This window comes from Corvus kubaryi, unplaced genomic scaffold (assembly GCF_017639235.1).
Source record: "Corvus kubaryi isolate FWS band 111438036 unplaced genomic scaffold, C.kubaryi_AGA036_p1.0 136, whole genome shotgun sequence".
NCBI lineage: Eukaryota > Metazoa > Chordata > Aves > Passeriformes > Corvidae > Corvus > Corvus kubaryi.
Window position 1 is genome coordinate 11,561,309 of NW_024580670.1, and position 24,949 is coordinate 11,586,257.

At 50.5% G+C, this 24,949-nt stretch overlaps 1 protein-coding gene and 2 long non-coding RNA genes across 5 annotated transcripts; 2 read left to right on the plus strand and 1 right to left on the minus strand.

Annotated features, from left to right (window-relative positions):
• Nucleotides 1–1,301: 1,301 nt before the first annotated feature.
• LOC121659232 lies at nucleotides 1,302–6,288 on the plus strand. Its single transcript, XR_006014223.1, has 4 exons — nucleotides 1,302–1,622; nucleotides 3,666–3,806; nucleotides 4,744–4,892; nucleotides 5,148–6,288. It is a non-coding gene; the product is annotated as an uncharacterized LOC121659232 (long non-coding RNA).
• Nucleotides 6,282–24,656, minus strand: GATA2 (GATA binding protein 2). 3 transcript variants are annotated; one of them, XM_042017128.1, is made up of 6 exons: nucleotides 24,569–24,656; nucleotides 17,031–17,518; nucleotides 15,720–16,319; nucleotides 12,899–13,077; nucleotides 9,808–9,933; nucleotides 6,282–8,969 (listed from the first exon to the last, which is right to left on the minus strand). In XM_042017128.1, the coding sequence occupies exons 2-6, from the start codon at nucleotides 17,257–17,259 to the stop codon at nucleotides 8,670–8,672; spliced, it is 1,434 nt and encodes a 477-aa protein (XP_041873062.1). In that variant the 5' UTR covers nucleotides 17,260–17,518; nucleotides 24,569–24,656; the 3' UTR covers nucleotides 6,282–8,669. The 3 variants fall into 3 exon arrangements, with proteins under 3 accessions (XP_041873062.1, XP_041873054.1, XP_041873070.1); XM_042017120.1 differs by lacking the exon at nucleotides 24,569–24,656 and adding an exon at nucleotides 18,058–18,321; XM_042017136.1 differs by lacking the exon at nucleotides 24,569–24,656 and adding an exon at nucleotides 18,058–18,318 and having other exon boundaries at nucleotides 12,899–13,044.
• Nucleotides 19,909–23,781, plus strand: LOC121659228. The gene is made up of 2 exons (XR_006014216.1): nucleotides 19,909–20,662; nucleotides 23,348–23,781. It is a non-coding gene; the product is annotated as an uncharacterized LOC121659228 (long non-coding RNA).
• Nucleotides 24,657–24,949: the final 293 nt, after the last annotated feature.

The window sequence follows — 24,949 nt, forward strand, 5'->3', positions numbered from 1 at the left end:
CATCTTTCTCCCAGCCAGCTGGTTTGCTAGCAAAACAACCAACTAGACTTCATCTTTATGCAAGAGAGAAAATCTCTGTGAAGCAAATGCGACGAGTCCCATTTTACACGCCTATATAAACCACAAGAAAGCTGGGGAAATCTTTGCAGAAAAAGACTGTAGGAGTAAGAGGGAAAATATTTCTGCCTAAACCCAATATTTTAAAAATATTTTTAAGGGGTAATTTCAGCACAACATTTGAAATTCTGCAGCAAAGAGATCTATCTAGAAGCTTCATCTCTAGCTTGTCTTCCTCAAAAGACACAACAGTTACCATTGCTGTACGTTTGTCTGTAGCCCCAGTCTTTGCAGAGGTGCAGCATCCCAGTCAGGCAGGTCTGATTCCAGCTGTGTTTTCTGCATGAATGTCCTCTGGAAACTGTCCCATGTGTGCGTATCTGCCCAGGAGTGCCCTTCACCTGTAGTACTCCCAGTCCTGAGGCAAGAAACCAGGACAGGACCAAACAACCCCCATCTCCTTGACAGTGGTGCCATACTCCATACCAAACCATGACTTTTTTTTGTCTGCCTGTTTCTCAAATTGGAGACCAGGCTTCATTGCTGGTGCTTATCCCATGAGCTGTCCCGAGCAAAACTGGCATATGAGCACAGGTGCAAGTTCCAAGGGGGTCAGAAGAAGGTTGCCTATGACCCAGGGGCCTTTGTGGTAGATGGTTCATTAGCCCTGTCCAGAGTTGGAGTGGAAGAACTCAGGCATGCATCCTAGTTTCTTTGGCAGTTTGGTGACTCTGGCAGAAGTGTAATTGTGAGCAAAGCTTTATTCCAGTGGATGCAGCACGTAGCAAGAAGTTCACCTTCAGTTAGAGAGGATCTTAATATGACCTTCTCTAAAAAAGGGGCATTGTTTTGAGTTGTTAAACAGCTGCTGTGTTCCACCCCACTAATGGTTGCAATTCAGGAGTGAATAATATAAGCCTTAGATAAACAGCTGGTAAAATAATTTGGGATCTTTCCTGGTGGGGGAAAGCAGGCACATTACTCAACAAAAAGAAATTATTATTCTCACTGCCTAGGAAATGAAGTGTTCTCCTTTTCATCATCAAGTGGGCTGTCACACAAAATCTCTCCCCGCCCTTCTGGAAACAGCCCAAGCCATTTGCACTGCTCTCTTGCCATCTTCACTCTCATAGGAAGCAAGAGACAGTTTTAGTTTGGATTCACGCATCTTTTCTGTTTTTCCTTCCAACCTTTGTCTCCTTCTCCATCCCATCCCCAGTCTTCTTAAAAATAACCCTCCCAACTGCCCTTCTTCTGTTCTGTACGGACACAAACACCATCTCCTTTCTTGAAGCAGCCAACATGACCGCAAGAGAAGCAAAAGTTCCCCCCAGCCGCTCCCTCCTGCCAAGCTCCCGGTGTCTGCTCGGTACACGCTGTGTCTGCTGGGCTGGGGCAGGACTGCAAAGCACCGGGCCTTGGGTCTTGGCCTCCATCGGATGAACAATTTCCCGTTGAAGGTTACTCACTTCCTGTTTTCCGTATTTAGACAATCTGGGCCTATTGGGAGCTTTGATTTGTTCTAAACTTCAGCTGTTTTAAACGTTAAGTCGCAGGAGACTGAGGTAAGGGGGAGGAGGGGGAAAGGCCTGGAGACAAATTAAGGCTATTTAATACCCGGACTGTGTTCTCTCCGCAGTGTTCCAGTGACCATTAGAGCATGTGAAAGGAAGGTCAGGGGCTGACAGCATGGGAGATGGCGAAAGGGCTGCTTCACAATGGGCCGGGGCTGGAGGCGCTGCGTGCGGCTCTGTGTGTGCGTGGGGCTCTCCGTGAGTGCGCGCGGTCAGCGCTTGGAATCAGCCGGGGGATGCACTCCAGTGACTAATGTCTCCAATGTGTCATTTGTGCCACAAACAGCTCTATGGAGGTGGTAACAGCCATGCAGCAGCTCCACAGAAAAGGCAGGGAGGAGTCTCTAACCTAGAGAGTGTTGTGCCCTTTCCCTGTGCCTATCAGTGCACACCACATGCTGACATTTGTCAGAACTTGCCCTGAAGTTTGCTAGGCTAGAGCAAGTTGACACTTGTATGTAGCTGATAGGGCAGGTTATGTCTCCTTCATGCCTGCTTTGCATGGGTAAACTGAGGCATGGAGCGCTGTAATTCTGCTTTTTATCAGAAAGTGAGTGTGTGAGGGAATGGGGTGAGTCCTGGCACCAGTCAGGCAGTGGTCTGCCTCCAGAGATGTGCTTTTTCATCGAGAACATCATTCATGTGCCAGTGGGAGTAATGCTTGGAAAGAGAAAAATAGTGTGCAGTCCAGAGTGCCTGTGGGCTCAAAGGTTACGTGAAGGATTTTGGTCTGTTCCTTTTTGTTCATCTAGTTCTTTCTATAATTAACTCTCCAAATTGGGTGGTTTTACTTCCAAATTTTTCAAGGATCTACAAAAAAGAAAAGAATAAGAAAATAATGGATGGGCTGAATTAAAGCAGGAGATGGTAAATTGATCTGAATTTTACAGCAAAATCCAGTAGAGATTGCCTTGAAATCACCCTGGCAGGATAACCTGCCACCAGAATGCCAATGTGGGCAAGTGGGAGTGAATTAAAGAACCAGAGATAAAACATCACAACCAAAATAGACAATAAAATGTCCCAGGTAAAGAAATCTGCCATGTACTCTCTGCACGACAGAGAACAGGCAGGACCTGAATCAAGAGCCAAAGGAAAATAAAAGCACTGGGGAAGACTCTGGTGAAGCACTGAAGTGTTTAGAAGAAACAAGGGTCCATGTTCACACTCTGGCATTGATAGGCCCAACTCCAAATGATTTACACAGGCTCTTGACCCTCCTGAGCCAGAGTCAACTTTCCCCCAGATAACTCCCTGCAGCCCAGAGTGCAGAACCACAGAGAGAGGCGCATGCAGGATACAGGCAGGTGGCTGGTTTCTGCCTGGCACTGCTGCACAGGCTAGGTTAACATTATACTTCCCTGATTCAGGTTTTTATAGACCAAACAGTAGCAGTTCCCTCCCTCTGTGGTATGTTGAAGCCTTTTTCTGAAGGAGGGATTAGTTCTCTATTGTCTTTCTGCCTGCTGGATGTTTTCTCTGCTGTATCTCTCACCCTGCGACCGCATTTTGTTGAGATGCACTTTTGGTGCTCAGAAATGCAACTTAGTTCTTACTGCAAATGCAGGGCAGTTCTGCAGTGTCTCCCATAAGTTCCCTCTGATGGGAGTCCTCGACCTCCCAGCAGCACGTTGGTGCAATGTGAGCCCTGGATTTAGGACAGGCTCTGGATCTGACATAGACACATCAGACTGAACCACCAGGATTGACTGCAAAGCCGGCACCATGGAGAATTGCACCCAAAGCTGTTCCGGCAAATGGTATCTCTGAATTGGCACCAGTCGGCTGCCCTGATGCTGAGGTTTGATCTGTTAGACCCAGAGCAGCCTGGTTTGCACTCATATCACCATGCTTAAAGAACAGTCACTTAATCTCACTTAGAAATGTTTACTTGCAAGGACCAGATGGCCCAGGGAGTTGGACTAAACAAAGCATTTTACTTCTAGGTCATGCATTCTAATCCAGTCCAGGTTGGTGATAAATGAACATACTCACCTGATAGCCACTCTTGGCTTCATTTTGGTTGTTTTTCAGGCTAATTTCCAAGGGGAGATGCCACTCCACAAAATCTCCCTCTCTGCCCTGCCACAGTTGGTACTGATTTGACTGTCTCTGCAGAGAAGCCAAGGATCAAATGCTCCATGGCGCCAGACTGTTTTCTTTTGCAGCCTGCAGGTAAGGGGAAGTTGTCCTGTGTCTGGATGTGTCACGCCTGCTCTGAGGATGGGCAGGAATTCAGTTTGTAAATCTGCCACTCCAATTCCCTCCACCAATGTGAAATTAATTTTTAAAAACCTGGGAAAATGCTTAATTGCAGTTGACATATAGGCACTCTCTGCTATGAACTTTACATGCAATCACAGATAACAGCATCAAAATTAATGCCTGCTTCCCACTTGTCCTGCTATAAGCAATAAACGTTTGGCAAGTCAGTAAATAACAAAATTCTCATGTGGCCATCTACAGGTCACCAGGATACTTAAGAAGTTTGCGTTAATTATACCATGTTTGCCATCAAAGAGGGGATATTAACCCTTTTGAGCTGTTGCAGGAAAGCACTGGAGTCATTTGAAAGTAAGTAAATGATGTCTTGTCACTAAAAGTGCAACATTTGCAAAATAATAATAATAAAAAGGGATGTTTGAAGCAAAAACCTCACTAAACATCATGGAAAATATAGTACCTTTTCAGCTTTCCTTTTATTTATTTTGTATTTTGACATCAAACACTCCCTGTAACCTAATCTTCTTGGCTTTTGATGTGGCCGTGGAGACATGACAATTAAGCACGGCTTAAAACAATAATCCCAACAACAGGAACCAAAGGCAAGTAATGTCAGGGTTCCCCCCTCACAAAAAGCCTGTCCCCCAGTGTTTGGTGGTAGTGAAAGGACTATAAATCCCAGTTTGTTGCCTCGATATCTGTTCTGTGCTTACACTTTACGTTGAACTTTACACACTTGCTCCATTTCCATTCCCTGCTGTTTGTTTTTCTTCTGCTATGCAAAATGTCTGGAGACAAACACGATACACACATTGCAGAGAGATGGTTTGATCTTTCTCAGATTAGTGCCACCTGACAAACACGGGATTATTTATTATCTGTGTTGCAGGAACTGCTGAAGCCCCCGCTCAGAGAGGCACGCTCCTCCAGGCGCAGGGGGATGCAGCACCCCTCCCGACAGCCTGATGGATCGTGGCCCCAGTTCTGTCAGCAGATCCCACCAAACCAGCAAAATACCGGCAGAGAGGCAGCCCCCAGGTAAGCCACCCTCACAACCTGAATGGGATGTGTGCTGTGCAACCAAAGCTAACAGCTTGATTATTCTATGTTTTAAAGAGATGTCGCTAGCTCTGCTTTCTCAGATATTCAAAGATGGAGGGAGAGAGCTGAGATTAGTTATAACCCTGTTTTAAACCTGTCTGAAAAAGAACATGTTTCTTTTTAAATGAAGCTTGCACGGTATGCTATAAACTGCCTCTTTTTTTTTTTTTTTTAACGGGTGTTTGCACTAAGCCTTGCTGAACAAGTTGGAGAGATGATTAACTCGTCTGAAATGATGCGGGAAGGCCTCGTCCCAGTTGTGTGTTCTTCCTTCAGCACATCGAGAGCTGCAGCGACTCTGTGGTATTCACAAGCAGGGCTTGCAACCAGGGCTGGGCAGGAGGCTGCAGGGGGAAAGAGGCACTGCTAGAAAGGGCTGGAATTTACACACACACACACAGAAAAAGGAACTCAGGTTATTTTTTCCTTAATGAGTAAAGAGTTATCCCCAAGCTGGTTTCCACAGAAGTGAGACACATCTCCCAGAGGGTCAAAGGAGGAAACCCAAAGTTCATTAGCAATTTTCTTGAAAATATTGTTGCAGCAGCAGCAGTGCCCACCCCTGCGTGTGGCAGGGTGACTTTGCTTCACTTTGTAAGGCCCCAAGGAGCTCCCTGTGTGGGTCAGACTCGACTGTGTGATGAAAGCAGCTGCAAAATTTTTGGTCATGGGAAGATCTGTTTGGTAAGAGCTTTTCTCCATCCTCACATGCCAGCCCATGTGCACGCACCCTGCACCCACGGCTGCAGCCCTTGTTCCCAGGGCAGCACTGAGCAGCTCCAGGCTGGCCATCCCCCCTTGCTCCCTTCACGCCACTGATAATGACAAATGGCAAGAAACAGGTTTCCAGTTTGAGAGTGCTCCTTTGGAGAACTTTCTCTGGCCTAATACAGGTCCTGCCTTGAAACCCAATAAGCAGCTGGCCACTTTTCTGCGTTTACAGTGCTTTTAAAATGTGTTTTTAATGTAAAAGTGTTTCTCCAAACACTTTAAGAGAAACAGCACAAAAAAAACCTCAAGAGAAACCACAGTTCATCATCTACAATGCGGCTGCTGCCTCAAATTTTAAACTAGCTTAGAAACTTTAGCGCACTTAACTGCATGACCTCATCACCCCAAAACACTGGAGAATGAGCTTTTGCACCTGTGCTTCTAATACTAAATCATTCTTTAACTACCTTTTTTTGTCCTACCCTGTTAGGTTTTTGAAATATCAATAAGTGTTCTGCATAAAGTATTAGCTAATAATTCTACTGGCAACAATGACAATAATTTTTCCTCTCTCCCTACTAAAAGCAGCTTTTATGACATGAAGCAGAGCACAGGTAGTTTCACAAAAAAGGTATTTTATTATTCTTAGCAATATTCACCTTGAAGGAATATGAGGAAAGCATACACTTTTTACAGACAATATATAAACATGTTGTACATAATTAACAATAACTTAGTTCACTAATCCAAAAATAAGCAAAATAAAAATTAAAATAAAACCAGAAAATACTGAAGAATTTTATGCTGATACAAGTACAAAATAATTTAAATCTCAACTGCTGTTGTCTATGCTGCAGTGACTGACAATATATTGCACTTTGTCAACTGTATCAGTAATCCCTGTCTTTCACCCACATCCCTTCCCCTCTGCCCAAATCCTACAGAAATTTGAGTTGGGTACAAATAATGTACAACTGTACCATTGTAAAAGGTAAAAAGTAAAAAGGACCTAATTTTTTACCTCAGTAGATTAAAAATTCGTATGATTTCTCCCAACCAATTTAGTTTCCCATATATTTCCACTTCTTTACAAAGTGCACCTATATGCCTACGCAGACCAAAAAAAAGGAGGAAAGCAGGATTTTCATGGCTGCTTGGTTCTTAATTATAAAATACTAGAATTACAGGTTTAAAAAAAATTTACATACATCCATTTTTTGTTTCATTCTGTTTTTTTCTTTAAAGCAGGACTTTTGCAGTAAAGATACAATTTGGCTTGATCCAAAAAAAAAAAAAAAAAAAGAAAAACCCAACAACAAAATAGTTAAAATTTAGAAAAATAAAATAAAAAGCTTGTCACAGAGTTAAGCTTACGTGGTTTACATTATCAAACCCCTCTGTTCATTGGGGCATTTTCATCAGAAGTATAGCTAAATATGTACACTGTATGTTATACTGGAGCTTGTGTTCACGAGAGGCATCAGATCATAACAATCAATAGAATACACTTCACATTGGCAATAGCTTTGTTTTCGGTCATTTACGTACAATACGGTTTAATAACGGGAGATTTAAATTTATTTTTTTCTTCTTTTTTTTTTCCATATAAAATCCGCTACGGAAAACAGACGTTCCCCTTAGAACGATGCTTTCCCCTCATCAGCTGTCGCTGTGTCTGGGATTTGACGGATGTGTGAAGCTCAAACTGATTGTCTCTCTTTTTCCCCTCTCCAGTGATCTCAACCTCATTTCTGCCCTTCCTCCCTGTGAAGTCCACCGGGGCCTGGATGCCTGAGACAGCACGCACTGGCTGCGTGTGGACATGGTGGCCACACTGCCCAAAGTTTACCCAAGCAGCTAATCTGCATTTTTAAGCGACAGCTGCCAACACAACAGAACAAAATGCTTCAACCTCTGAAGTCTAGGAGCAGGATGGTTTTTGTGCCCCGTGATGGTTTTGGCTGTGCTAGAACTTAGCTGCGACACAGTTTTGGTAAATGCCTGTATCTCACCCCTTGCTAGTGCAGGATTGCCTTCCCCAAAGTTTTCCCCAACAGTTTGTCTGACCTAGGTTGTCTGGTTTGAGGAACAATAGGGTAGTCGGGAGAGGGGCTCTTTTTTAAAATAAATCTTTCATGTTAGGGAGAAGAATGAAGGAATTGTGTCAAAATAATCACCATCTTGGGCATATTAAAATCCCATATTACGGCTACATTTTTGCTTTGTTCCTCGCCCTCACAATCTTTTCCCCCTTGCTAGTAACTTTGGTATGGAAGATAGATGGAGCTAATCCAAGAGGGCTGTCGAGTACATTTCCCCTCTCCTCCTTTCCTCCTTGTTTTGAAGGCAGCTTTTCTTACAGGGTAGCCATTGCAAATGACAGCACAAAAACATGCAATCAGAGGGGCTGAGGCTTTTTGTGGAAAACAAAATAAATATGACTTTGTGTCTGATTTTAAAAATTACAGTTTAATAAAGAAGTCCTTTTCTTTCTTTTTTGTTTTCTTTTTTTTTTTTTCTTTCTTTTTTTTCGGGGGCTTTTTTTCTTCTTTTTTTTTCCCATCCCAAACAAAGTCCGCAATAGAAATCCAGCATGTCTGGCTTCCAGTGAGCCAGTTCCATCCTGGGAGGCTGCTTATATCTCTTTACAATATTCACAGTAATAACAAAGAGAGAAAAGAAAGGAAAGCCAGTTCCAAGCCTTCTCCTTCAGCTTCTGCCATCTTTTGCTTCCTGCTGGACCATTAAGTATCAAACAGGTGAGTTCTTTTTCCTTATACCTGAGGGGGGCAAAGTGCATTACAGGCACCACTACACATTTCTGCAGAAGACCCATCACTTGCAAAGTTTTAGTCCAGCATTAAGAGTTAAACCACATGGGAGCAAAGGTCTCCTTTTGCCATCCCTACATTCTCCTCTTGGCAGAACATTGTCTTACTTGGTGTCATCTTAGGCAAAGTCCCATGTTCTTAATATCTGGGTGGGTCTCTTGGTCATCAGGTTTTATCCCATGGCTGTAACCATGCTGGATGGGTGTGGGTGTCCAAATGAGATGCTGGAAGATGGGTGGATGGGGGTAGGTGTTGGTAGGATGTGTCCAGAGTGGCTGAAAGGGGGCAAATGCCCCATGGGTGCCATGTGACTGGCAAGGGCAGCAGCGCTGAAGGGAGACGACTTCTCCTGCATGCACTTGGACAGTTCCTCAAAACACTCAGAGCCTTTCTTGCTTTTCTTTGATTTGTTGGACATTTTCCTATTCCTGGTCTGAATTCCTTCCTTTTTCATGGTCAGAGGCCTGTTCACCTGCAAGAAATGAGAAAATCAGGCTCATGCAGACAAAATGACCTTATTGTGCAAAAATGAAAATATTTGGACAGCCCCCATGTGTTTTTCCTGGATGGAGACCTTTTTCTGGCCAAAAAAAATGGTGTTTCTCTGTGCAGAACTTGTTTATATTGATTTGTTTAATAAAACCACACACAAAAAAACCCCCTAGACATGAAAAACAAATTGAACTGAATTTGGCAGCTGATGACTCTCTTTCCCGTAGGCTTACCCTCAGTCCTCATTCATTTCCTAACAGAAGATCAAACTAGGAGGCACATGCTGACCCAAATTCAGTCCTAAGACATGAGCAATCGTATATCAGTAACCTCTGTTACTTACAGTGTAAATAACGTTCCAACGTATCAAGTGTTCCTGCTTAGGATTAATTTCTTTAAAAAAAAGTAAAATAATACAACAAAGCCTTAGATATAATTACTTTTTTACAAGTCAAAATGAAGATAGCCTATCAGGATTAATTTTTGCACAGAGCCCATTCCGAATGGCCTCCGATTCTGGAGGGAAACGGCACACAAAACCCACTTAGTTAAAACCAAGTGTGGCAGCTCTATTTTGCCTGGTTTGCCCAAGCGTTAGAAGCCAAGCTAATACATTGTAATGTCACTGAACTTAGCATCACTATGCTGACAAAGAACGGCTGTCACTTCCCAGGGGAACCTTAGAGACGGGGGGTGGGGGGAAGGAATAAAACAACAACCAAACCCCTGAAACCAATAAAAGCCTAGTGTACACCATGCAGTTAAGACATCAATCCAGGCTAGGCAAGCAGCGACACATGAGATGAGTAAATACTCACATTGTGCAATTTATAGTAGAGTCCACAGGCATTACAAACTGGGTCCCCGTTTGCATTACGTCGCCATAAGGTCGTGGTGGTTGTCTGACAGTTGGCACAACAAGTCCCTGCTCTCCTGGCCGCTGACTAACCAAAAGAAAAAGAAAATTAAAATGTATCATCAGACGGAGGGAGAGCACGAGAAAGGTCAAATTGGACTCAATATCTAGTTTGGGGAGAACTAGTTACTAAGATTTTACAGAGCATCAGGGCTGGAGGAAAGCTGCTGTCAGTTTTACGTCTTATGGCCGTTACATTTTTGTTTAAATTTAAATATTCTCCTATGCAAACTGCAGTTTCAAGCCCCATGGCACTCTGTGTGCAAGGGAAGTAAGGAGAGAAACAATGAATCTCCGATTCCACAAACAAAAATTTTAGAGGGCGGAAAAATATTCTTGACTTTTTCAAATTTTCCCTTTGCAGGACTCTAGAATGCATCATGAAAAAGCATTTGCCTTTTTTCTTTTTCCGATTTAGTCTGTGCCAATGTTGGGACTGTGCTTGAAAACAGGCAATCATTAAGAATGTGATTTTTACCCCTACTCTGGCCCTTGAAAGGTGGACACAAAAGAAAATTAACCACATTACTTAGCTGGGTGCAGTATTTATCAGAGCCATCACTGAAAATTCAGTTTGCATTTACAAGTGAAAGGGAGAAAACAAAACTGGCTCCAACTTTCTTTAAATATTTAGCAAACCAAATTTCATGCCTTGCAGCAATGATTCCGCTGACGCTGACCCGTCTGCCGCCTCTGTCCCTACTTAGTTCCTTAGCTGACAAGCCCTCAAACAACTGTCTTAAAATTAAACAAAACCACCAAAAATCCACCACCCTTTCCTAAAACTATTGTTCTGCTGAAACCAAGGTAAGGGGAAAGAAAAAATGCCCAAACATTCACCCACGTCCCAAAACAAGAACAGGAAAAGTAGAACAGCAGGCGGCTGTGATTCCTGGATGGGCCCTTTTCTAGCAGACCCCACGATAAAGCGTCCTTTGTGCATGGACAGTGACGTATAAAGTGTTATGGACAGCCTAACTGCACCCCGTATTTTGGGAAATTATTTTGTATTAGAAACCTTCAGCCCTGCCTCTAGAAGTGGTCAAAATACCAAGTCCATTTTGTACTACTGAATTAATGCTGAGGAACTCAGTATTTTCTTAAATTGGAGTTTACTTCCTAGAGCGTATCAATCGTGGTTGTTCCCCAGGGGCCTTGATCCCTGGATATTTCTGCAATTAGCCATGGAGAGCCGTGGGGTGAAGCAGCAGCAAAGCTCACAGCAAATCTCCGTGAGCACAGAGCCAGTCCCGGGGCAGCGGGATTCCCAGAGAACTCCGTGCGCTCCCTGCTCGCCGGCCCCGGTGGGGAGCTGGTGCCGCTGGACACAGCCCAGCCCGCTCACCAAAAAGGAGCACAGGGTTCTGTTCTCACTTGCTCCTGATTTACACCATGGCCCTCTGTAACTTTCCCAAAGCTGATGGACGGCTCAGCAGCTTTAGGCAAGAATCAGGCCCTCAGAGACTCATACATTTCAGTGCCTTACACGCCTGTGAGAACAGGCCAAAGGCAGAAAGAGGGGGTACCCCCTACTGCAAATGCACTCATGCAACCCAAACACAATTAATGCCAGACGTCCAAACACTGACATTATTAATACGATCACTTTGCTGTTGCATGGCAGATGAACAAATTCCCAAAGATGGCCATCTCCTCTCCCCCGCAAACAAGCAAACTACAGTGGAAAAAGGGGCAATAAACAAAGCCGTAAATCAATTAAAAGAAAACAAAACATTTAAACAACTACACTAAAAGAAAACCTCTCCAGTGCCCCCCAAACTTTGCACAGTGAGCTAAGTATAACAGTCTCCCAACACACTGGAAGGTGGAGACCTATGTTTGCATATTTGAGATGGCTTACTGATACTCAACTATGCTGCTTAACTCTATGGCCTGTCCCATTCAGTCTGGAAAGCACTTGAGCCTGAGAGACGATAATGTTACACTGTTGTCTTAACATTTTTCTATATGTCAGTCACTTTAGAAGGCAAGTCATTAAGAAGCTTGCATAGCTGAAATTCTGACTCACGACAGAAATCTTCTGTATCCCATCCCAGTGTTAGAACAGTAATGCCAATTTTCTGCTCTCTAAACCTCATTGAAACTTGCCCACGAATAGCTAGGAGACTTAGGCACCATAAATCACAAAGCTCCAAAAAATATATTTATTATTCTTAGCATTTTACGCATTATTTGTGGAGTAGAGTGTATTAGAAATTTCAAAACAGCAAGCATGACTGGCAAGGCTTGCCTATAGAAACTCTCTAAAGCTTTTAGAGTCAGGAAACAGATACACAAAGTTTCCTTATCTTTAACGTACAGATATCCGGATAGGAAACTACTACCAGGAGCTTAGAAAGGACTTTTTTTTTAAAATCAGTCAAATGAAAATACAAAGTATAGGTGACTCCATGGAAAAATAATAGGATTTTTTTTTAACAGTAGGGGATTGTCTGGGGAGGGAACCAATATTAATATTGCCAGAGAATATAAGAGTGAAAATTACTTCATGGCTTTTATACAAATAATTTTTAAGTAGGGAGCAGTAGCTTTGACTCATCTGATTTGTTTTGCTTTTCTGGAGCTGGAACTTTTTTTTAGTACACGGTGGAGGACATTCATGCTCATAACCCTTTCGCTCCCAGTGTGTGCCCAAACCGTCCCAAGAGGCCAAATAAATGAGGAATTAAATTAAAAGCTGTCATCTGAGGATAAACGGGGAGACAGACACACGATATCCCGCATGCACTGTGAGCGGCAGGGAGGCTGGGGACGGAGGCAGGCTCGGTGGTCTGAGCCGGGATGGGGCGGAGGGGTGGAGGGGGAGATGTGCCCCGAGGCACGGCAGTGACCTCGCCGTGACTGACCCCCGTGTACAGTACAGCTCAGCTCCACGCAGGGGCTGAGCAGAGATGAGGCACGATTGACTTGTGCCTGTGTGTGGTCCTTTTGCCTTATTTATCCCCAAACCCAGGAGAAATAGAGACACCTACCAGCCTTCGCTTGGGTTTAATGAGAGGTCGGTTTTGACCGTTCATTTTGTGGTAGAGCCCGCAGGCGTTACACAGGTAATGCCCGGTGCCGTCTCTTCTCCAGAGAGGGGTAGCAGTGGCTCCGCAGTTCACACACTCTCTGCCTTCTAAATGGAAACACGAAGAAACCGGATTTCTTTCTTTAAAAACAAATTCACAAAGTCTTTTTGCATTATCCTTTAGGCATTTTTCAGGAGTCAAAACAGTGTGTTAATTCTGTTAATTAAGCACAATCAGACAGCAGTGACATCTACAGCACATGCAGCAAGGAGCTCAGTGTTTCGAGAACTCCCAGGCTCCAGTGAGTATTTTATGTCATGATCAGGAACAGGCAGTGCTCTCTGCAAGGTGAGAAAGAGTGACACTCGTACTGTGTCAGATGGAAGTTATGGTTTCAGCAAGGAGAACTCCCTCAGTCTGCCCTGGGCACCACTCCCCTCCTGTATCTATTGCACTCCGGTGGTGAAATCCTGTGTTCCCCTGCCACAAAAACACCCGTGCACGTGCACACAAGCACACACACCTGCAAAAACACAACACGTTGAAAGAGCGAGTCAGAGGTTTTCTAGAATTAAATCTAAGCAAAAAGACCTCCAATTTTGCACTTTCCTTTTTGTTGCAAATGCTACAGGATGAGAAAGCAGAGCCAAGCAGACTGGGAATGGATACAGAATACCAGAGACTCGGTTATGATTTTTGTTCTGAAGGCAGAAAAACGCTGTTAATGCTGTTCATTGAGAAAGGTCAGTTTCACTGGGTATTACTGTAAAAAACAGGCTTATGAGTGCTTTTCTGTTTCTGTGATTTTTCAACAATCCAGTTTGGATTTGGTAGAGAGCAGTTTACCTTCATTATTAGTGTTAGTAGTACAATGTGATAAACATGGCATTGTAGAATGGCTGTATTAAATAAAACACAACATGTAACTCCTAGATATCTGTTTCTCCATCAGAAAGCTTCCTGCTAAAAGTTCATTTGCCTTGGATGGTTTGAGGGCAGGTCTGCTTAATATAGAAATCTCTCTTAATACAGTTTATGCAAATCCTACAGTATTTAACTGGAAAGGAAATTCTTTTTGCTAATAACTGAAGCAGGCCATGTTGAGTTCAGCGGGGCTTGTGTCTGCTTTAATCTAGGGAATGGGTAGCTTTTAAACAACACAGTCTAGAGTGAAAAATGAGGGGAGCTCTGCAGCGCTGCATTTGTAGCTTTTGTCCCTCCTAGGGCAGGAAGCTGCAGGAGTCGTCCTGTCGTGAGTCTTAGTTTTCCTACAAAAACACTCAGTGGTCACGAACTTTCCCCAGTTCTTTGCACTGGGAGCTCCCTTACAGAGGGGGAAAAAAAAGAAGCAACTGTAAAACAAAACAAAAAAGGTCCTTGCTTCCCCCTTCTAAAAATCATCAGCAGCTACAGGATAAAAATTTTTTAAAAAGCTACTCAGGATGCCTCTATCTTTAGAGACCTGGATCTTGAATCAGTTTCCAAACTCAGGAGGTTTGGGCTACCAATTGCCTGTAGTTTCTCTTCCATGCACTACCAAAAACTACATACGTGTACATACATGCAACTGCCTGGAAATAATGGCAGAGAGTGTATTTTTTCCCCTCCGAGGAATCATTTGAAACAGTACTGATGAGCTTGTAAAATAACTGGTATTTTTGTTGCAAAACTCATAAGAGATCATATTTCTAAATTATTGTCTACTTAAATAAAAACATGTAGTGTATTCATAAGCAAATATGTTCAATAGAATACATATGCAAATGCCTATAGAGCCATTTGTTTTTAAAGAGCTGTCTAAATTCAGCCCCAATATATTGCAGTTCATTTCCTTCCACTGGTGAGAATGTTAAACCAAGAAGGTCAGTAGAATTATAGAAATTGTCATAATTTGTGTCTAGCTGTATAACTACTGCGATTTCAAAGTGGGGTCAAAACTTGGTTCATCGCCTAATTTGCGGATTTAGGACTGCACTTTTAGAAGAAATGCAAGAAAGGGTTGTGAACACGGAAAGGTCTGCAGACAATCGTTTGGAAGCAGAGATATGTCTGATTCAGGGTAAAAAAAAGCGGGGGGGAGGGGGGAGGAAGTATCTTCTGGTTAAAGTTAGGCCGCAGTAAGTTAGCAATGACTGGACACCTTAGTCTTTTGCACTGGTATGTAAACTATATTTGAACTTTTGCTCTTGTAAAATGCGAAGGGAAGAAGGCCCTCTGCGATCTGAAGGGGACCGACCAGGGAAGTTTCGCTTTCATCTTGCACTGCGGCCTTGGGTGTTGTTAATGGAGAGACGTGGAAATTATGGAGGGAGAAATACCTATCGCTGGGAAGTCCCCACGTGTCATCCATGGGGGTTTGCCTGACTTGAGGGAGCAGGGTCGAGCCTGAGCCCCTCGGGAGGCCGAGGCCTCCTTTTCTCCGAGGAAAAGGGTTTGGGTTTCTTTCTCCATAGAAATCCCTCTTTGTACAACGTGGTCTGCTGGCTCAGACTGCCCTGGTCCCGTGCCCCGCGGCCCTTTCAGCGCCCCGGGGCCAGTGCCTGGGTGCATTGGCACCCACAGGAGCCTGGTCCGAGCTCCATCTCCTAGTTTTAAAAACCCAGAAAAGCAGAACCAAGCAGTCACCTGTCCTTCTGTCCCGAAGAGGGCCAACACAAGCACGCAACCTCGCAGCAGCCCACACCCTCACCCCAACAGCCGGCGCAGCCACCCGCACGCAGCCCCGGGAGCGCGGCCCTTCCAGCCGGGACACGCTGGGGAAGCCACGGGGTGCGACACTTACCCGAACAGGACCTGGCCTTGCTCCGCGGCTTGGGGGTGAAGCTGGACGCGGGGCCCCCCAGAAAGCTGCCCGGGTGGAAGAGGCTGCTGCTGTAGTCGTGGGCTGCTGGCACGTAGGAGGGGTAGGTGGGGATGGGGTGGTGGGTGGAGGGCTGGGCCCCCATGCTGGTGAGGCTGCTTCTGAGCGGGCTGGCGCTCTCCATCTTCATCCCCTCCGACAGCGACACTTGGTACTTGATGCTGTCTTTGTCCTCCTGCCGAGCCCCGGCAGAGGAAGAAGGGGAGGCGGCGCTGGTGGAGTTGGGGTCTGGGGACACTTCCTTGGGAGGGGTCGGGGGGAACCCGAAGAGGTGGGAGCCGGAGTGCGAGGCCGGGGTGAGCGAAGACACGGAGGCGGTGCTGGAGGTGCTACTGCCCGGGTACACCGAGATGGCTCCAGGCGCTCCGGCCGCTGAGGGGTGCAGGGGTGTCTTGGTGAAGGGGCTGACGGTCCAGGGGTTGTGGTGATGGGCAGACAGTGCCGCCTTGCTGCTGTCCAGCCAAGGGATCCCGGGGCTGTGGATAAGATGAGGCCGGCACATTTGACTCCCGGTCAGGCGGGCTGTAGAAACACAAGAGCGTTTGGGATCAGCGTGGGGCGGCTCAGCCCGGAGCGCCTCGGGGAAGACCCCAGCTCCCCGTGGCTGGGGCAGCTCCTCGGTCTGCGGGCGGCCGGAGGGCAGGCGGCTGCGGGAGAGACTTCACAACCCGGGGAAGAGCAGCCAGGCTGGTGCAGCAGCCCCTTCGCCCTGTCCCATCCGAGGGAGATACCAGCCAGCCCGGCAAGAAGGAGCAAGGGGAGCAGGAGGGGGACTCAGGCACCCCCTTTCCTCCCACCCCATTCCTGGGAATAAGCAGCAAACCCCTTTTTGCTCTATCTTTCTGAGCTACCGTAACGCTCTCTCTTCGGCTGCTAAAAACATCCCCAAATAAAATCCATCGCCGGTTTGAATCGGTTTGTATCGGTTTGTATTTTGCATCCGGGAAGTAGCCGTGTCTGAGAAGTTTTAGCCTGTGCGCACACTATTTCCCCTTCCTCTCTCACCTCCCCCCTTTCTTTCCCTCCCCTCCGCTATCCCTAAGATATCCCTAGGGTTAAAATTCACCCGTGCCTGCCTTTCTATCCTGTTTTCGATCTCCTTTTCCCCGGCTCCGACACACCGAAGCGGCCCCGAGTGAAACTTCTCACCCCCGCGCAGGACACCCGCGGCCCGTGCGGCGGGGCCCGGAGCGCTGCCGAGACGGCGGGGAAGGGGCCGGGGTGCTGATTTACCGTGTGCCTGGCTGTAGGAGACCCTGGCCCGGGCGTGGGCGGAATTGGCGTAGTAAGGGTTGCCCTGGGAGTCCAGGTGGTTGAAGAAGACGTCGACTTCATCCGGAGGTAGGAGCTGCGCTGGTTCCATGTAGTTGTGAGCTAGCCCGGGGTGGTGGCTCTCGGGGTGCTGCCCGTTGAGCACGGCGTGGTGGGCCATCCAGCGAGGCTGATCCGTGGCCACCTCCATGGCCTTGGGCCTCCCGTCCCACCCACCCCCAGGCCAGGAGCGAGCTGCGCTCGGTGGGGGCGGGGGGTGCTGCTCGGAGCGTCGCTTTTGGCGGTGCCTGGTGGGTTTTAAGAGATTAGGGTGGCTTTTCTTAGAAAGAACACCGCCGGGTGACTGGAGCGCGCCCTCTGAGGCGCGGGGGAGGACCCCCGAAGTCAGCGTGTCCCTCTGTCAACAGGCGGGTAGCGTAGGCAGGTCCGAGGAAGCGCCAGGGCAGCACCTGTAGGGAGAGACGGGAGGGTTTAGCAGCTCGGCAGCCCTGGGTGCGCTGCTCGCCGGGCCGGCTCCCGGCCGGCTTCTTTTCCCAGAGGTACATGGATGGGGAGGGGGAAGCAGAGCCCCTCCTCCCTTCCAAAAATATCCTCTCCCCAAAAGTCCTTGTCTTGCTCCCTCCCTGCTCATTGCCCCACAAAATAAACAGAGATCCCATTTCAAACTCTTAACCAAAAACAAAAAGGAAAAAAGGAGAAAAAAAAAAGGAAAAAAAGGGAAAAGCTTCCTTTCCCCCCCCCCCCCCCGCTAGAAACGTCAATAGGAGTTTTTCCAGCTGGCTTCAAAAGCGGGGTGAAAAAGGAAGAACGGCAGAACTAATATAGCGTAGTTCTAGCAAGAACTCCAACTGACACAAAAGGAAAAGGAGGGGGAGAAATAGGGAGGGGGGAGAGAAGGAGAAGAGCGGAGAAAAGGGTGTTTAGAGAAAGCAGCGAGTGCGCCCTGGCAGTGGCGCGGCGACCCCCCCCCCCCGCGCCCCACACTTACCCGGCGCGGGAGGCTGGGTGGCGATGGATGCCGGCGTGGAGGATTCGAGTGCCGCAAAGAGGGGGAGAACGGAGGGGGAATTTAAAAAGCGAAGAGGGAGAGGAGGGGGGAAAGGCAGAGCGAGCGCCGGAGGAGCAGAGGAGGTTGGCTGGAGGGTGTTACTCAGATGGCAAAGCCGCTGCTCTGGCCGGCTCGGTCCCATCCCCGCGCATCCTATATGAGCGCTGGCGCCAGCTGGCCGCGGCGCCGCAGACGGGCCGGGGCGCGCAGGGCCGGCGGCCGGGCCAGCCAATCCCGCCGCCCCACACCGCCCCCAACCGCACCCCCGGCCCCAAACGGAGCCGGCCCGGGGGGGGGGGAGCGCGGCAGACCCCCTCCTCCGCCCCCCTTCCCCCGCTCGCAGCATCCTCGCCCTGCAGCGCCGTGGGGGCTTTCCCCGCCCGGGCGCTGCACGCCCCTGCGGGGCGGGGACGGCAAAATAGAGGGGGTCCCGCCGGGGAGTGCGGGGATGCGGAGTGGGGAGAGGGGGGGCCGGGGGGGTCGAGCGAAGATGGAGTGCGAGAAGGACTCGGCGATGGGGCCGACTCCGCCGGGTGCTGCTCCGCCGCCGGGCCGCGACTTCCAGCGCCGCCGCCGGGATGCCCGGGGCTGGAAATCGGCACCGGGGAGATAAATATGCTAAAATCCCTTAAATCAGGCACAGCAGAGCGCAGCCGGGAGCAGGACAAACCTCAGCGTGGTCACGTTAGTTTGAAATAACCGTCTGGATCAGGAAAAAATAATTAAAAACAAATAATTGCGAGGCTCTGCGCCGACCCCGGAGACCGACGGGACGAGCAGGGCCCGGGCAGCGGGGCCGCGCCGGGCCGGCTGCGGGGCAGGGGTGGACCCTGCCTACTCCCCGGCCCTCAGGGTTTGGGTCGGACCCGGGCTGAGCTTGGCTGGCAACCGTGGGCCCGGATAGCCAAGCCGAGCCGAGCCGGGCCGGGCTGGGGCACAAGGACGCTGGGAGGGGATACAGCCTTCGCGGTGGGTCTGCCACATCTCTAACACGGTTTTTTTTTCCATTCTCACACTTTTTTCTTAAAATAATTAATAACGAAAACCAAACATCACTGTTTTAATATTTGCAATTACTCATGTGCTTTGGGGCGGGGAGTGGAGGTGCATCCCGAATCAACAGGCGTTTTCGGCGGAGTTTGTGGTGAAGTTCAGCGGCAGCAGCCGGGGCGCGGGTCTGGCTCCGCCACCCCCGAAGGTGCGGATAACCCGGTCCGCTTTGGGGGCGGAAAATAATAATAATGAGAAAGGCACGACTCCCCAGAACGCCGCCGGGCTCTGCTGCAGGTCCCGTTTCCCAGGCGCTCCTCTCCCGTTCCTCAGCCGCTGCTTTCGGGGGAAAAGGGAAGCGCTGATCGCAATCCTTCAACCCTCCTAGCTGGGCGCGGGGCGAGGACGCTGTCCCTGCCCGGGGATCGCGGCGGAGAGCAGCCCCTCCGCTCGCCGGACAGCGGCCGCGGCTCCAGCCCGACGGCGCGGCCGGGGCAGGGGGAACGGGAGCGGTCGGGGCCGTGCGGGCTGCTCCGGGCCCCACCGGGGGGCTGCGGGCGGGGGGAGCGGGGCGGCCCCGAGGATGCTGCTGCTGCTGCTGCTGCTGCTGCCCCCGGAGCCGCCCCCGCGGCGGGCAGCGCTGGGGGTTGGGAGCCGGAGCCGGCCTCCCCCGGCCCGACTGCCCCAGTCACTACGACGCCGGGACTCTGACGTCACCCGACACTGCCAAATTCGCCAGGAAATGAACTTTTCTTTTTTTTTAATAATAAAAATAATAATAATAATAATGACGGTAATAATAATAAAACTCCCTTTCCTCGCTGCGGAGCACGTCTGGCCGGAGCGACCTCTCTTACTATTCCCCCACCACCACTCGTCCCCCTATAACCTTCCCCCAGAGGACCCTCAGCGCAGCCCCCCGGGGGGACCCACAGCGCAGCCCGGCGGGGCGGTGGAGCGGGGGCTGTACTGGGGCGGCTAAAGGTTGGGACAGAGGGAGGCGATTATGCTCCCCCCGTCCGCATCCTCTCCTCTGACGCCGCCTGCACCCAAAGCCCGGGCGTCCCGCTCCTCCCGGCCCCCTGACCTCGGGGCTGCGCGGTGGCGCCGGGACCGCGGCGCCCCTCGCCCCCTCCTGCCGCTGCGGGGGGGTCGCAAGCGGTGGGGCCGGGCAGCAGCTCCTCCGGTGGCTGCCGGGCGCGGAAGGGGCGGTGGAGCCGGCTTCTCCCGGGACGGGCTGGTTGGCCCGGGCAGGCCGGGGACAGGCGCTGGGCCGGGCTTGGTGGGAGAGGGGCCGGGGTTCGGGAGGGCAAATGCCCCCCGCGCTGCGGAGCGTGCCCGGGCGCTTTAGTCCGGCGGTGCCCGGGAGGAAAGGGAAACAAAGCAAAAAAAAAATTTTAAATTATTTTTAAAAGGGAAAGTTAAAAGGCAGAGAGAAAACCAAGCGAGCTTTCCAAAAATCCGGCTTTTCCTTCCGAAGCGATTTTCTTTCTACATGCACCAAAATCACCCAAGTATCACCCGAAAATGGATTTTTTGATGTTTTTAAAGAAAGGTGAGTATAAAATAAACTCGAGCCGTTGCAGATAGATCCCCTCGGCGCCTCGTTCTACCCACCGCCGGAGGCTGCCGGGGCTGGGGTGCGCTGTGCCCGGGGAGTCCCGGCCGCTGGAAAAGGGCGGCGGTCAGCCGGGATCACCCGGGCCTCGCCGGCTCCCGTTCCCGACCGCCAGCGAAATCCAGCTCCTCGCTACACGCTTATTAATTAATATGGATGTTTTAATTACTGCCCTCCTGCCATCAGCACGGGGACGCGATTTTTGGGTATTTTTGGGGGGGGAAAGCGGGGTGGGCTGTTTGTTTTAGGCAGGTGATAAAATCGCAGTTAACGAGCTGATAATTCGTTCGTGTTTGTTTTAAAAGACAAATTGTAAAGATTAATCAGGCGGCTTGATTTATGGCGAGGCAGACCCCGGCGCTGCCCGGCCAGGGCTCCCTGAAGCCCCCGTCTCGGGTTACCCGAGGCCCGGCAGGCGAAGCAAAACAAAAGGGGCGAGCGGGCGGCGGCGGTGGCTCCGGCCGTGCCGCCTCGGGACCGGCCCCCCGGCGCCCGCCCCACCTCCGGGCCGGGGGTCCGGCTGCCAACTCCCCGCCGCCGGGTGCCGGCTGCGGCCGGCGCCTCTCCTCGCACCCACCTCTCGCCTTCTGCAACCCTTCCCATTAAAACCCTTTGTAAAATAAATGACCCCTCCAGCAGGGATGAAGGATTTTTGCTGAGAGACCGGCTGAGCTGGGAGATTTCCTAGCCGGCCGGCTCGCAGTATGTTGGTTTATTTTGTTCTATTTTATAATTGTATTTAATTTAATTTTTTTAAAATTCCCGACGTGTCCCGTCCCCGCTGCCTGATTCTGGCGCACCGGCTGCCGGCTCCGGTCTCGGCCGCTGAACGCCCCGGCGGCACGGCTGAGGTTTTTAATTGAATTAATTCACCCACCGGGAGCAGCAGCGAACCGCGCTGGCTGCTGGAGGTGAGCGGCTTAGCTCCGCTCCGCAGCCCGCCGCTCACACGGCTGGTTAAGCAGCTCTTCCCTCAATTTTCTGCCAAGCCTCCCGGGAGAGGGTCCGCCGGGCCCCACTGCTTCACCCCGCGGCTGCCAACCCCCATTTACCTTCTTTCCCCGGGCACTAAGGGCTCCGTTTTATTAACTTTATTTTGTTATTGCTGTTGGAATTTATTTTTCTCTTTTAATAAGGGAGCTTCCCCAGATCTGGAAGCACAACTGGTTATTTTGATTTGATTGACAAGTGATGTCATATCGTTAAGGGAGGGGGGAGACGACAACATGTTTTAGCAACAGTTAGTAGTGCCATGTGATGGAGTTGACACCTATTCTTGGGCAGAGGCGAAGGCAGAAAACAAATAAGCCGGCGCCGCACGCGGAGCATTTATTTACATGTCCGGAGAGGGGATTCTTCCTCTTTTTCCCCCCCTTCATTCTGAGTGTTTGGATCGGGGAAAAATTGTACCTGAGGAGAACGGGGGTGGGACCCGCAGACCCCAGGGCACGTTCCTCCAGACACCCCTTCCCGGGGTTCCCCCGGCGGCCCCCTGGGGGCCACTTTCTCCCGGTGAACGGAGACCTGGGGGTCGAGACCTCCCGTGCGGCATTGCCCCGCTGCCTCCCCGAGGTGCAACCCACAGCCGCACGCAGGGAGGGCAGGAAAACTCCGTGAAAAGGGAAGAAGAGGGAGAGAAGTGCTCAGTGCTCAGCCCCGCACGGGGCCGCGGCGCTCCCGGTGCCGGCGGACGATGTGCGAGCCCCGGGGCGGGCCGGGGAAGGAGGCTGCTCGCCGGCGGGGAGGGGGCTGGGAGGGCCTGCTGTGGGCGTCCCGCCCCGGCCCCCCGCCCCGCCGCAGGCTGGGGAGCGGCCGGCTCTGCCAGCGGCTCCCGCCCGCCCGCAGGTAGGAGCCCCGGACAGCCGGTCCCCGCGAGCAGCCCCCCCGCCCGCCTCGGGTATATTTCGGGATTTTTTAGGAAGGGAAAGCTCTTGCTTTCTGCCTTTTAAAATTTTTTTTTCCCGATGTTTTTGTCCCTCTGGTCTTGTCTCCGTTTTGCTTTTCTTCTCCCCCGGCCCCCCCGTCCTGCGTTACTAGGACGTATTAATGGCTCCTGATAGGGTTATAAAGTGACACAGTTACTTCGTAACCACAAGACCTTTACTTAAACTGCATTAAGGAAAAACAAAATGAAGAGAAAAAAAAAAAAAAAGCTCGACAGATACGACTAGGGGAATAAATCACGGAAATTTTAATTATTTTGCTTGTTTTTGTAAATACGCTATCCCCCATCCCGCAGAGGATTTCTGTGGGGTATGTCCCCCACCGTGGGAACCCTCGGTCCCAGTCTCGCTCCCGACACGCTCCCGCACACGCCTTCACCTGCGCTTTGTCCGCAATTTGCCTGGTGCCCACCGCCCCCGCAGCCCCCCGGCTCGCTCGGCTGCAAAATAAAGGGGAGGAAAAGCCTCAAGCAGACCCCAGCCTGCCCACAAAACCGCCTTTTGTGCAAGTTCCCGAAGAGAAATGCGTGCGTGGGGAAGGGGGGGGTTGCACACGCACAGCTTTGTCCAGAAAAAGGTATAATTCTCTTTTTCAGGCGCTGCCAGGAAATATTTCGTTTGCAGGATCTCTCTTTAATTTTACGTATATATAGATTTTTTTTTCTTTCTTTCTTTCAAGGTTATTTCGGGAGCTGCGTTGCAAGAGGGAGGAACGAGGCCGATCCCTCAGGTTTGATTTGTTTCTCCTCAGGCAAAACTTTGCTGGGGAGGGACCGACCCGGCACGGTGAACGGGACTCGACTCACGCCCGGCAACGGCAGTGCCCACGGCCGCCTGCCCCTGCGAGCCACGGGGCTGGCTGAGCCAGGCCGGAGCTTAGACTTCCGAGGAAAAAATAATTGCGTTTAATAAAGATGCTCCATGCTCCGGGGATGAACAATTCCAGCGACCGAAACTCTTAGCACCCTCTTAGTGAAATCGCTTTTCTTATTGAAATCGCATCAATCCAGGCAGGCTTCGCTCCTGGACGCTTCTCTTTTCTTTTTTTTTTTTTTTCCCTCGTCTTCCAGCCTGAGCACCCCAAAGCAAAAGGAGGATAAAGAGGGGAACTTTGCACATACAAAAACAGAAAAAAAAAAAAAGGCGAGGGGGTGAAAGAGCCGGCGGAGAGGAGCGGCCGTGTCCCCGATGTGCCTGGGTAATTTTAAATCATGCAAAGCCCCGTAAAGCTGCCGCACGGGACTGGGACGGGAGGACTCCCCGGCAGGCAGGTGCAGAGAGAGCGGGGCCGGGCCCTGCCGGCTTTCGGGGCAGAACAAACCCTCGCATCTTTTTTTTTTTTTTCTTTTTTTTTCTTTTTTCTTTTTTTTTTTTTTTAATGCCCAAATCTGTCAACAAAGGGAGAGAGGAGATAGGATGTAGCTGCGGGGAGGGCACACAGGGCTCTCTGCACACCCTGTCTCCGGGAAATCTCTGCCTGGCCGCCCTGGGTGAAATGCAACTTTCCAAAATGGAGATTTAAATAATCACCCCGGTGACAATGGGAAAGGAAAAAAAAAAAAAAGTCAAAACAACCAATCTCAGATCCAGCCACGGCCCGGCGGCCCCGCTCCCCGCGGGGTGCGGTCCGGGGAGAGCCCCGCCGCCGGGCAGAGCCGGGGGAGCCCCGCGGTGCCCCCGGGCCGGTGAGCGCTGCACCGGGCTCAGCCCGGCCGGCTGGGAGGAGGCAGCCCGGGGGGTCCGGCCCTACCGGGGACATTTTTTCGTTCTTTACAACCCTGCCAGATTTGTCCCTGGGGAAAACTGCCCCGAGCGAAGCGCTCCCTCAGCGGGATCCGCACCTCGGTGCCGGCAGGGCCGCCCCCGGGCCGCGCAGAGCCGCGCTGCCGGGGCCCCTTACCTTGCCTCTCGCCTGTCCTCGTTTTCCTTTCAGTTCTCCGCACGGTGCATGGGAAGCGTCAGTTCTGCTCCTCGCGGGGCCGCTCCGCGGGCTGGGGAGGGGTCCGGCCGCCGGAGCCTCCCCTCCTGCCCGCGCCGGGAGCGGCGGCTCTGCCGCGGGCGGAGGGTGCGCGCAGTCCGGCGGAGGGGCTGCCGCCGTGCGCGCTGCTGAAAACTGGCAGCAGTTTCGAGCTGAGCCCTTTTTTTTTCCTCCCTTCCCTCCTTCCCCCCTTCCCTTCCTCCCTCCTCCCTCCCTCTCCTTTCCTCTCTCCCTTCTTTCCCTCCCCTTCTCTCTCTCACTCTCCTGCATTCACGGATGGCACAGCGAGCCACTGTGTATTTA

Coding starts and splice junctions, on each gene's coding strand:
- GATA2 (XM_042017128.1), bottom strand. CDS start 17,259: ATGGAGGTGGCCACGGATCAGCCTCGCTGGATGGCCCACCACGCCGTG. Junction 13,078..15,719: donor CAAGGCCAGGTCCTGTTCGG/GTAAGTGTCGCA, acceptor TTGTTTTTAAAG/AAAGAAATCCGGTTTCTTCG. Junction 9,934..12,898: donor TTAAACCCAAGCGAAGGCTG/GTAGGTGTCTCT, acceptor TCTTTTGGTTAG/TCAGCGGCCAGGAGAGCAGG.